The 13,850-nt window shown below is 38.2% G+C and overlaps 1 protein-coding gene across 1 annotated transcript in view; it reads right to left on the reverse strand.

Annotated features, from left to right (window-relative positions):
- The window catches only part of FAM189A1 (family with sequence similarity 189, member A1), a 57,206-nt gene that overhangs the window by 30,556 nt on the left and 12,800 nt on the right, over positions 1–13,850 (reverse strand). The window contains exons 2-3 of the mRNA XM_009070459.1: positions 10,508–10,618; positions 3,436–3,567 (exon numbers count right to left, since the gene is read on the reverse strand). Of these exons, the coding sequence (XP_009068707.1) occupies positions 3,436–3,567; positions 10,508–10,606 (231 nt within the window). The 5' untranslated portion in view covers positions 10,607–10,618. The remainder of the gene's footprint in view (positions 1–3,435; positions 3,568–10,507; positions 10,619–13,850) is intronic.

A 13,850-nucleotide genomic window follows, 5' to 3' on the forward strand; every position in this document is an offset into this window, starting at 1 on the left:
AACGTGTGGAGCAAGTGCAGAGGAGGCCACTAAGTTGCTAAGAGCACTGGAGCATACCTCCCCTAAAGACAGACTGAAGGAGTTGGGGCTGTTCAGCCTGGAGAAGAGAAGGCTGTATGGAGACCTCAGAGCAACTTTTCAGTATCTGAAGGGGCTACAAGGGAGCTGGAGAGGGACTGTAAAGTCCATCCCAACCCCTAAAATTCTATGATTCTGCAATATTCACTCATTGCCCAAGCTAGGAACAAAACAACTTATGAGGAAGGAAAAGCAGCTCAACTATTCAGACTCACCCTGAACTGCTCTATTTTTGATGGCATGTGGTGCAATAAAATACACTGAGCACAGGGAATATTTTCTATTTTTGATGGCATGTGGTGCAGTAAAATACACTGAGCACAGGGAATATTTCCAGTTACCTGTACAGGAAAGGGAAAAAAGTCCAGCATTTAAAATTTTGATAGAAAATTACTTTTTCTACGCTGAGCTTTATCCAATTTTTAGTAGGTGAAGTCTTTCAGGTAAGACATGCAGCAAATTTAAGAGAAAAGCAAGGAACCTTATTTTCAGGGGCTGTTTGAGATCTATTGATACAGGAAACTGTAGAAAATGCATCTTCTGGTGAAAAACAGTAACCAGAAAGTCCTTCCATTCTAAAACAGGGCAGATAGATCAGACTTGGGCGCCTGAAGATCTTCGTGGTAGTTCAGCACATCAGGCAACTGTGTTCTTTTTGCTGGAGGTGTGCAGTCAAGACTAGAAGTATAACATCTTGTAAATAAAACCCTTAACCCCACCAATTCACCATCCTTGAAATGGATTGTGTCCCCAACCCTTACAACAGTGAAATGGCAAAGTACTTTTGTTCATTTTACTGTAATGTGTGATTTTGTGCTGACGTCCCTCTATTCAGATAATCACAGAAATTAGCACTCATCGCACAGATCAGTCAGCATTTGCAATCAATACTCATATCTACATGTGTAAATAAGTGTGACCATACATACTGCAGTGGTAATTCCTGTGTCGCCATTAAAACGTTTGAATAGTTTAGTCAGGGTTTGAAAGGGAGAAAGAAGGAAGATTAATTTACAAAGGAGCACGAAAAGATGGTTCAAATAAAATACACTTCTAGAGATTTTTTCAAAGCAACTATAAAAAGCCCCACTCAACATCAAGCAAGGCACGATCCCAGCACAATTTAGCATACACAAGACCAGTAGCCACTGCTGTTTTCCCTTGTCTCGTTTGACTGACTGGCACAAGATCAGACAGGCGATACGTGCACAATTGTTCTGTTCACAGTGCAGCTCCCACAGCTGCTATCACCAAAGAAACACAGATGACTTAGTGGAAACATGAGCTTTTTACCCCACTGTCCATAAACAGAACGAGCATGAAACCTACATAATGTTATACATAAAGGTGTATAATCTTACCTCTGGTACTCTGCATTTTCTCTCCCTGTGGCTCCCCAAACAGTGAACACAATTGAGCTTTTGGCACTAAAACATCTGTTCCCTTAAAATCACATTGTAGTTGTTAATTGCAGTTGAAAAGGGTGAGCCTTATCACTATCAGATGTTTACCTAATGAGATATAACTTTTTTCTTATGGGCTAGTAGAGTGCAGTTTTTTTATTTTACAGCCAGGAATACAGAGCTCTCTAAGCAAGACAGAAAGCAAATGTAGAATTAAAACAGAATAAAAGATATCAGAATCTTTCTGAAAAACTTATTTTCCTAACTACACTGTCTTAGATGAAAAGTTCTAAACACACTTAATTAAAACTGGACTCAGACTATAGACATGGGAGCTCCTGTACTTAAATCTGTTCTCTGCTAGCATAAACAGATATGTCAATTCCATTTATAACTGACTGAGTTTTATTTTAAAAGAAATTATACTTTGTGCCTGTGCTCTGATTGCTGCATTGGTTAGAAACCTTACCCTGATTTTCAGCATATGTCACTTCTGCTCACTTCATATGCTGACCATGTCCTCAAAGATAAACAGTTATTTTCTCTCTCATTAAAGTTTACCTTACTGACATATTTACAGCAAACAACCATATGCTCCCTCAATCTTTCTGTTTATAGAATCAGCAACTCAGCTCTTCCTGAATGACAGGTTCACGTTTCTGCATCTGTCATACTTTGAAGAATGTCCTTCTGAGAAGTTACCTTCTCATGACACGTTTCACTGAGGCTGCATGATGGAACACAGCCCTGGATTTGGTATTCTCAGTAGCAGTTTACTATTTTTTGACCAGCAATACCAAGTTATGCTTCTTTTCCACTTACTCAGTTCCTGCAACCCAGTAGGTTTTTGCTCCACCTCCTTCATCATCCTCATTAAAACCTAAGGCAGAGCTCTCACTCCATTTTAAGGCCACAAAAAATATATTAGCTTCTATCTGATCCTTATTTCTTGGTGGTAGCTTTTATTTTTTTTCCTTTTCCTCAACAAAGCTGAAGAACATTCAGATACTTACTACATACCTATTGCAGCATTTCTAACTATTCTCAACTTTGAGATATGTCTTCAAATATCAATCTAGCTGTACATGTTCAGGCCTCACCCTACAGTCTAAATCCCTAAGATCCTTCTCACATTGAATTTCTCTACTCCATTATATTCTACTAATTTTATTAATATACATACTTCAAAACTGAGAGACATGCAAAGTTAGTTCTGTTGATCATTAAATTAAGCCTAGAATGAAGCAGTATCTGCCTCTCAGGCTAGAGTTCCTTTATCTGACCAGTTCTTTCATGGATTACTTGCTGTTCTTCAAAACAACATAACACCATGTCCTGCCAGTTTGCTGTCAATGAAGTGAAGCAACGACGTGGACAATTACACTAAACTAACTCACTCATACATTACTGGAAATATTTGCTCTCATTTTTTTGTCTGGGTAGGTGGAACACAAAATGCTACAAGATTTAAAGTTATTATAATATTACAGAGCAGTCTATAATGTTTCCAGCATGATCCAGAAAGAACATTCACTATTCTCTCCCGAAGTAATGTCCTTCTACTTCTATGTCAGCAGCACATCATGAAATATTTCCTCATTCTGCAGCACTTTGTGTTTCTTTGCAGTCTGCCATAACATCAACAAACAGTGCCACCTTGGGCTCTAGAACAGCAATGTGAAAGATACCTGTTCTTGCAGCATCAAGATGCTTCCAGCATCACTCATAACCAGTATTAACTTCTAAGTAACAAAACAGTTACCTATTACAAATGCAGATAGTGTATGAAATCATTTCCATTCACAGCAGCACTACATTCTGTTGGATGAAGATAAGTTTTTTAACACGTAAGAGTGCATGAACACAGAGAACAGCAGCTGCTATTCCTTTCATCATGCTGTTCTGTCTTGCTAAGTTAAAACTGAAACAAACTGTTAGTTCTCTCCTAACACACCTTGAGTGTTAGTCTCACTGCATTGCACTCCTGCAGAGGGTTCAGTTTGAGCGTTTCTCCCAGGTTACTGCAGCCTGATGTTTGATGCTGCATTTCACAGCACACACAGACACCATCACTGTCGAATTTAATCTGTGGAAAAAAAGAAAAAGAAGGTCAGAAAAAGTAAAAATCAAGGGAAAACCACTTCCCAAAAGTTGAATTTACACTTACAGTAATGACTACTAATGGCAAAATTAATATCTCTGTGCAGAACCCTTGGAGCAGAATGTCTTCCAATGGTTAATGTAAGCTAGAAACCCAGATAAAATACAGAGGATACAATATCAAAGTGCTACTGTTTACACCTTCTTTTGAAAAAAATGGTTTTCCAGGGGCTGACAGAAACACAGTAACTCAACTGGATAAACATAAAATCATACCCAACGGGGAAAACCAAAAAATAACAGAAAAAGGTCAGAAAATACCTGAAGGAGTCATGATCACAAATGTAACTTATCTTTACACATACATGGAAATTGAGTACAAAAGAAACCATGACATATACTTGAGCAAAGAGAACACAGCATGAAGAAAATGATGAGGAAGTAAGAGGTACATGTCAACTCACATATTTGTACTGCAGAAAAAGTTTGCTCTCTTTTTTCTATGTTCGTCAACTCACATATTTGAACTGCAGGAAAAGTTTGCTCTCTTTTTTCTATGTTCAGTTTGTCTTGCATACAATAAGCATTCGATGGTTTTACATATCAAAAAGCATTATGCATTCAAACAGGGCATTAAGGCATGCCTTGCTAAGGATACTGAACTCTGATAATTCTCAAAAACTAAATTAAAGCTAAGATATTTAGGAGTGATTCTAAAATAATTCCATTCAGCTCAATGAGTATAATACACAGATTCTGATTTCCTCATTAAAAAACCTCAAACAAATAAACAACAAAAACCCGAACCCAAACACCACAGCAATGGGGTTTTTTCTGCTTCCTTTCACCAAGAACTTTTATAAGCCAAAATGTAACTGTACATGTCTGCTCAGCCTGTTAATATGAACTGTCATGGATTTTCATTTTCTCAGTTGGGTATTTCTACGCTTTTGCCATTCCCATTTTTTGCAGGTCATTTAAAAGGCTAACAGTGGGATATAATACCTTACACTTCCCCAGGTCACTAGCTGCAATCCAATCTCAGTTATTTTAGAGAGAAGTTATTAGTATCACATGGGAGTTGCTTAAACAACGAGTTTAAAAATACCAGATCCCAGGATTCTACACTCCAATAATCAGTAGCAAGAACAATGCTCATGGGAAAGCTGCATGGCTTTCCATATGAAAATAAAATATTGAATATACCACTCAGGCATAATCAGTCCTGCATTTCTTCAAGTAAAGATGGAAGCAGAGTGGCTGTGTGGTGAGAGATCTGAATCACCACGTTACTTACTCTTTTACACTAAAAAAAATTTTACATTTCCGGACACAAATCCACAAAAAAATTCCTAATGCAACCATGCATTTCCTCTTTTTAATTCAAATCCTCCCTAGGATGTTGTCAATTGCCTGAACAAAGACAGAACACAGCATTCCTTGTAGAGTATTCTTGCATGGCCTTATACATAGAATCATTTCAACAGAATATTTTCTTGCTGCTTAAGCCCTCAAAGAATGTTTAAATTGTTCATATGATCTTAAACGTTATGTATTCAAATGTATGTATTTTTTAGTATAACGTCTCTCAGGCTTATCTAGTACTCTCTGCTTATATGCTGGTGACCAGGACACCAGATGGAAGAGGAAAAATAAGAGTCAATTAAAAAACCATAGCAAACTTTTCCAGATGAGGTGCAGATGAATGAATGCTTTGCCATGTACTGTGATGAAAGCTCACGCCAGGATGCTGTCTCAGGGGGCTCAATTCCTGAGACTCCAGATTGCCCTCTGGCCAGTGTAATTTGTAAAAGGCTAGAAAAAACCCCTGGGTATGTAAATTATACCATTTACCATATTCTCAAAGGCAGCACTGGAAATAATTGTCTATGGCAACTCACAGAGACTGCTCATGCCCTATGCCATAGACACTGCAAATAAGAGCAAGAAAAAATATCGTTTGTACACCCCATAACTGTTGTGGGTTTTGTTTTTAATTAGCATACAATTTAATTCACAAAGCTGCTTTAACTATTTCAGGCTGGGGTGGTGTTTTTCCTTCAATTCCTGTAATCTTAATACTTTCTTGAGAAGTGAAAAATGTGAACAAAACCCAACTACATGGTTTATGACCAGATTACCTCAGGTCTTTAAGTCAATGTAAAATCAAACCACTCAATGTCACTGGGGAGGTCTTGCTCTCCAACCTCTCCAGACATGGTTCAGCTGTTGGATAAATGCTCCCAAGGAAGTTCAAAACTTACACTTTGAGTTTAGTGCTGTGCAAAGTTCAGGAGCCAGAAGGCTACCCCAGGCACACCTGCAGTACTAGCACCAGGCACACAGCAAATCAATACAGGCTTCAGCTGCTAACAAGTTTTTATAACGAGGGAAATGGACTTCAGACAAAGCTATCTACTGCAAGACCATCTATTCTCATTCATGCTGCCCCTGTTCAGTGAAAGACAGTCACTGACTCATGGCTGTGTGCATTTGACATTTCTGGCATCAAGTACAGATCACAGACCTATTTTTATCACATGTAATGAACAGGTGTCAAGGAAATAAGGTTGAAAAGGCCTGGTCAAGAATCCCCATCTCTGAGAGATTCTCAAAGCAGGCTGAAGGTTGTTCCATAACCTTGTACTGACATCACAGCATATTCAGAACCACCTAAGATTGACAACCAGACTGGAAGCATACTTTCTTTGGAGAGTTTTTAACAATTTGCCCTATTGTGCACCTTTTCCTTCAAATGTTCGTGAAGTGACACCTTTGCTAAGTCGTGTTTTTGTAACAGGGAGCAGGACAAAGGCTCAAAGTGTCACTGCATTCATGTTCTCAACAATACTGCAGCTGAAAGTACTTAGGAGCCCTTGTGCTCCAGAATGCTCATCCCCATCCCACTGCTGTCTCACACTTGTGCAGACAGGACCAAGAGTTCATACAGCTATTCTGAGACCTAAACAGTGTCAAAACTGACTTTTTTTTTCTTTTGGGGATGGGGGGAGGAGGGAGAACTGGCTTATTTTTATTCCAGATCAGACCTCAAATGACATTTGCTGTGTAGCTTTATAAATGGAGACAGCAGCACTAACAACTAGGCTGCACTGGTACAGGGAGAAGGAGGTGGAATTACTCCTTCCAGCTGCTGGGCTGGTGTTTGCCAACCTCAGACACAATTATATCAGCACTGCTTCCAAAACTGTGTGTGTTTAAATCTCTTTATGGCTGGCAGAGCTCAAGAATAAAAAACCATTCACTTCATCCCCTGCACATACCCCCACCATTCTGTACATATTTGTGTTCCACTTAGTGATTCTTGCTCATGCTAGCAAGCACAGGCAGTAATCACAGCAGAGTTTGTGTACTTTCATATTTATGACAGTTGCAAAGTACACTCTCATCCAAACCATATTTAAGATTTCAAACATCAGCCTGAGCTGCCTATATGCATAAATTGTCTTTTAAGTTTATTATGTCTTGCCAAAAAGCAGTACTGTCACTTCAAAAGTGATAAAACCCATTAACATCTTACTTCTATGTAGCAGAGGATCAAACAAGGAAAGGACCCTCCAATTTACTGGAAATACATATACACACTCACAGGCCTGATGTCACTTTTTTCATCTGTATCAATTCATCTAATTCTGTCAAGGTATTGACAGGTGAGTAAAAACAACAGCAAAAAATATATGTATTTATTCCTGGAATTTTAAAGGTTGTTTTTCAATATGCACAGATCTGAATGTGCTACAGCAAAGCACAGAACACAAAATCCCTCAGTTCTGGAGCTAGGCTGTGCCATTCACCTCTGTGTGAACCTGCACTTGCTCTGCTTTTTCTTGCATTGTCTATTCCAGCTAAAGATAGTTCAGGGGAAAAAAAGTCTTCTTTTATAGGTTGCTATAACCACTGGTCAATTTCAGCTGTACAAACAAAAAAAAATAAATCTGTAAGTAATCTTTCTATATGGAGATGGACACTATCACTACACTTCTCTGAATAATAACCAGCTGTAAATTTGATTACAACTAGAGCATTTCTTGTTAAACGAGTAACTGACAAGACAGGTTCAATAAAGACAAATAAAGATGAGGAAATAAAACATATCTTCTGCAGGAATAGAATATAAATTTAAATACATTAATTGCTCTGCCCATATATGTTAAGCACAATTTTTAGAGATCAATTATTTGAAAAGGAAATTCCTATACAGAAGTATTTCTCACAAAGACATTAATGAACAGCTTGAGTTTGTAGCTGCTCTGTACACATCCTACTCTCACTGACTTAAAGTAGTGTCTCGAGGTTTTGGCTTCAGGATCTACAGCTAATCATGGGATAAAAATTCTAATTAATTTTTCATAACAAGCCATTAAAGCTACTGGCATTTTTGTGTTCCTCAGCATTGTATGTTGCTAAGCTGCAGGATAAAGAGCACAAATACTAACATCACAAATTACACATTCAAAATGCTAACATATGGTGAGCACATTCCTCATACTCACATGAAAATATATATCATGAAATCCACAGTAAATCCCCAGTGTTTAAAGCAAAATAAGACCATTGTGTCTCATCCTTTTTCTTCAAATAACTGACATTTGAAACACTGCTGAATTTAAACTCCACAATACAGTAGATATGATTATCACTTTTAAAGCCATACAGTCAACATGAATGAGTTTGAGAAATACCACAACTAAGACAGAATTTATTTTGAATTTGACTTTTGTACTATACTGTGCTTGAACAATTCCTGGTACAGATATCTGGGATGTTAACTCCATCTCAAACTGCATGTCTGCAATGGCTCTAAACATTTGTATCCTAGCAGGCAATCAAAGGATTTAGATTTGATAAGGCACACACAGCCACATAGTGCAGAACTGCCCAGACCTACAACACTAAGTGAGCCATCTGAGGAATAACATTCCATACATGCTTAAAACAGGCTGTTAAGACATAGAGACTCTTCCCTTTGATATCACTCTATATGAGAGAAGTGGCAAGAGACATTGGCTAAGCACATGGAACATCAACCAGCAGAGTATGATGTCTAGGTATGAGCCTAAGATATTCATTATGACACTTCAGGTCAGAACACTGTGTTAGAAAATGGTATAACATAGGCCATAAAATATGGTTATATAGTCACACTATGCAATTAGGAAAGCATTCATTTGGAGAGGCTATTAATTCTTTCTTCTATGCAGACACAGAGCCTTTTGGTATGTCTTTATGGGAACTTCTGATACACAGTCCCTCAAAATAACTCCTAAATAGTCCTAGTATCAAAGCAAGGATCCCAAATCAAATTAGTAAAACTCACTTACAAGACCTTCTACTAAAAAATACTTCTTTATTTAATGAAAAAAATCCCCAACAAAACAACAAACCCCACAACATAAAAACTGTTCCTCCATAGTTCTCCAACGTGCAGCACAAATCTTCTAACACTTCCAGGTTCCACTACTTGATTCTTCCAGCTCTGCAGCACAACTCCAATGCCCCATCAAAATGACAGCCAGGAACTTTTGCTAAAGTTGGCCAAATCACACATTTTATAGGGAAAACCCTCCCTTCCTCTCTCTGGCTCACTGCTGGTTTTGCACTGAATCAGCTGTCTAGGTCTATTCATCAGGTTCTATAAAGACCTTACTCCAATCACACCTGGAAATCACCAATATTGCAGAAATGTCTGCAGAATGTTCTTGGCAGAATTCTTACAACAATTCTGAGCAGAATACCTGAGCTTCTCCAACCCACCCAACTGATGGAGCTGCACAACCCCCCTCTGGAACAGGGTGAGTGACAGGAAAACAGAACACAGGCTTAAGAACAGACTAAACAAGGGGAAGGCATGTGACAGGTCACACTCAGTGGTGTTCTGCATCTGCCATGTACCTATCAAAATATTTGCTGCAACATTTTAGACTATTTGAACTTCAGTTTATTAAAAATATCCTATGCAAATGGAAGCCTGGAAGGTTTTACTGCGAAAACCCCTTGGAACAAAGGAGGCAAACCATGACTGAAGAGGTGCACAAGCATTTTGTGGAATCATCTGTTGGCATTAGAGACGAAAATGTCTTCTCTCTTTACCATTCAAATCAGTGTCGTGGGATGCATATGTGCACATCTTTGTAATCCTTAATGAATCCTCTGAGTGCATACACACACAGCTTAAACACTGACTGGTCCTCTGACAGACAGATTATACCAAAAAGGACACTGATGCATATCTATAAACATTCTCAAACTCATTTGTCAATCTTACAACTGTCATTTGTTTCCTGAATTTGGAGGGGGGGGGATAATTGTTTTATTATCTGCTTTAAATCAAAGATTACAGTCATGAGTTTACTTCTGTAGACATCCTTGTAAGTTGAAGTCAGAAACTATGTTAAATGCATACGTACACTTTTTTCCTGCAGTAAACACAGAAAGGTAAACTGTACCTTTGAATGATTTAGAGCATGGCACATCATGATCACTTGTAATATTCTGTATAGTATTTAACATAAGTAGCATACATTTACATTTACTATCAGTGCACCTGTGACATACAGTGCCTGTCCAAAGAGCCACTGGATGACACCCTGATCCTGCTGACATCAAATGGTAACCACTACATTGCTCCAATGTGGCTGTATTCCAGCTATTCTGTTGAAGCACAGTTTGTACCTTGACACTAAAAAGCAAGTCCTCCTAATATTAAAATTTACTTTTTGAGGTGACAAACACCGTAAATATGTTAGCATTTTAACTCTCCAGCTTTTCCCCAAGTGACTTTTCATCTCTATAGGTTGCTCTACTAAATACATACTGGTTTGGAAATGATAGGAATATGTGTATAAAACCCTAGCAAATAAAAAATTAAATCCTCACTCTTTGTAAGAGACTTGTTTTTCATTACTCACCAACTGACATCCTTCCAGGGACTTTACCAGCTGAGCGTTCTGACAGGAGAGAATGGACCCAGCCAAGTTCAGCATTACACACACTGCAGACAGCAGCATGAAAAAGGTTATCTGGAAAAAAAAAAAAGGCAGCCTATTATTATTCACTGCAAGAAGCAAACAAGGGAAAACATCATTTAGATGTTCAAGAACTTCCAGCCTGTCATACAATTACATGGATGGCAATATTTGGAGTATTTTAAAGAGAGCCGGGTGTTTAATCTGACAGTATCTTCAGTCTCCCACTGTAAGAGAAAGCTAAAATCAAAACTAGACTTGACTATCATATGTTTTCCTCCAGCCATTTCAAAATAATCCATTTATCTCCCACTTTCATCACACACTCTGAAACTTAATGGGTTTTATTAATGAGCATTACTAACAAGTAAGATTTGAAAACAAAGCTTTTTATAGAAACAGAACTAGTCTTAAAACAATTCCAATCCCTTTTGATGAGAATATGGCTATCTTAAACTGGAAAAGTATTTGTGAATATCACAGATCACAAGTTCCCACAGGCTGGGAAAAATGATTAATAAAATTCTAGACCTATACAACTACTTGGTTTTTAAATAAGAATTACAATTTAAGCAGCATCCTCCATATCAAGTACCCATTGTGTTAATTACTCCTTTTGCCTCTTCTCTGAATATGTCAAAACAATCACTAACAATGGCATCAGCTTAATTACCACTTTGTTGCTTTCAGTGTAAAAAACCTATCCCAGTGTGGGCAGACAGATACCTCAACATGTAGGAAACGGGAGTGGCACCAGCAATAAGAGGCCAAGAACAAACACGTGCCCAATGTGTGCCCACCTTAAATATCCAATGTTGGCACTGCCAGAAGGCACCAGCAGTGTGAGTGTAGTATCAGAAATTAGTAAGAAATTCTGTTGCATCTTTTCCCCTATGCCTGCCCACAGTTTACAACCTTCCACAGTTCTCACAAGATGTTGTCTTTTGTCAATACATGTGGTACAAATATTTTTGGCAACCTTAAATCCAAAATGGTTGGGGTTTTTTTAGTGTCTTTCAAATGAAAAACAAGAATTTGAATAGGTTCTCTCTGCACCAACTTAAGCTTTACTTGACAGAAAAATTCCCAATTGATACATCTAAGGGCTAAATTATATCTCCATTGCATATTTTGAAAGAAAACAAGATCTCAACTATATTTACAGTTTAACAGTCCTATATTGTGTGTGAAAAAAAAAACAACCCTGTGAGAAATCTGTGCCAAAGTCAAAACTTCTAAAATAAAAGACATGCTGCTACCATGCAACATGCAGAAAAACACTGATACTACAAGTAGTACAAAATCTGCACTACTGGATACCTTACAGACTCAATACTTACATATCACCTTATTTTATTATTATTATTATTGTCTTTTTATTCATTGTAACCCAAGAGCTTTACACATTTGTTTTTGCTAATACAGGCAAAAATTAATATACTAGATAAAAGAGGTGTTAACACACTAAGCTAATACACTAAATCTAGTTTTTAACACACTTGTTCAAATACTGTATTTGTTTTGTTGTTTTTATGTTGCCAGTATTTCACTTGGTATCCTTGTACTGCAATTTGTCCTGGAATAAATCCACATGATTGGGTTATATCATACGTTTTTTATGAACCATAGACATGTTCCTGAAAACTCACATCTTTAAAGAAATTTTATTTGCCTTACAGGGAAGAGTAGTCAGGTGTGCAAATGGACACCAACATTTTTTTGATTCAAAAACCAGAAACATTAGACACCTTTTCTCTGACAAGGACAGTTCACATATGAAACGCGGTCATTTCAAACCCCACCAAAGTGACCCAAGGCAAACATCCACTAACTTAATGTTTCTTGACTTGAGTAGGCTCACAGAAAATGGAAAATACATGGTGGGATGCTAAGGCTGATGAAATTCAGTCATTTGCTGACATACAACTTCCATATAACGTCATCAGAAGTTTGTATAATCTCAACACCAAACCCTTTATAGTTCCTCTCCTACAACACTGAATAGTAGTTAATTCTTCATGGTTAAAACACTTTCCTTATTTATTCAGTCACCCCCTCATTCATCCCTGGCAGTACAAATGCAGCACCTGTGGCTCAAAGATCCTTCCTTGGCTAATGAAGACTACAAAGCTCTGAAAGCTCCAAGGCAAGAGGAACACCTACTGGATCAGGTCTGCTCCAAACACCTTTCATTAGTCACCTACATTCTGGAAAAGGAGCCCAACAGTTTCTGAAAGCTACCACAAGCACTTCTTTGGAAAAACAAAGCCCCCCCAAACCCACCTGTAATCTCCACATTATTAACCAAATGACACTAGTTGTGTTAAAAACTTTCATTGCCAGCTTCAGATTCTTCCAAGCATCACAGCTGACAACAAGGGCTATAACCTACATTAGGTTTATCTATCTCTGCAGCACTTTCTCCGTATCAGTATTCATTAATGATGAAACCTCTATTGGTGTTTCCATGGTAACCTCTGCCTCTTGTCACTGGCAAAGTCAAGAGAGAAGGACACAGCACTGTCAGTCATGGAACAGGCTTTTACAACCCCTGCTCTTCCCTCTGGGTCTAAGCCTCACCTTCTGTACACACACTGCACTTCAAGGCAGCCACCACCAGTGACATGGTGCCGTATCAAACACTGCAGTTCTCTCACACTTGTGTTCCCAATTTCGTTATTTTGTGCCTCGTTTCTCAATGTCCCAGGCAAGGACCTACCTAAACTGGGCTCGGAGTTAAAATGGAAAACTCAGTTCCTTTCCAAGTCTTTCGAAACTACCTTGCCTCTTGCAGAGCAAAAAAGACCCTAGTAAACATAATAAAAATATTTCCAGTTTCCTTCCTTAATGCTTCTCAGCTAAATACCAAAACAAGCCTTCTACTGATGGAATAGTATACACCTGTCACACTCTTACCACAACTTTAGGGGTGGTTTACCCCCATGCTGGAAGGCACAAAAGAGGAAACGAGGCATAAAAGTATCAACTACCACATTGAGAGGCATTAAAAAGATTTGTTTGGTGTGCTTAATGTTTCCATCACAAATCAATCTTTCCTAACATTGGCACATGTACAGCACTAAAAATAAACATATCTGCAACCCTCCGAAGGAGTGGTCATAGCAGATTATGACAGAGAGCCAACACTATGCTATGAAACACTGTAGATGAAATTAGATATACATTATTCATGAACTCAAGTGTGTCTAATTTCCACATTATAATTTTCCTCAGAGAGTGAGTTACCAAATGTTTGCTCCAAGAGCTCAGTGTGACATACTTGAAG

Source organism: Acanthisitta chloris, unplaced genomic scaffold (genome assembly GCF_000695815.1).
Source record: "Acanthisitta chloris isolate BGI_N310 unplaced genomic scaffold, ASM69581v1 scaffold4382, whole genome shotgun sequence".
Classification (NCBI taxonomy): Eukaryota; Metazoa; Chordata; class Aves; order Passeriformes; family Acanthisittidae; genus Acanthisitta; species Acanthisitta chloris.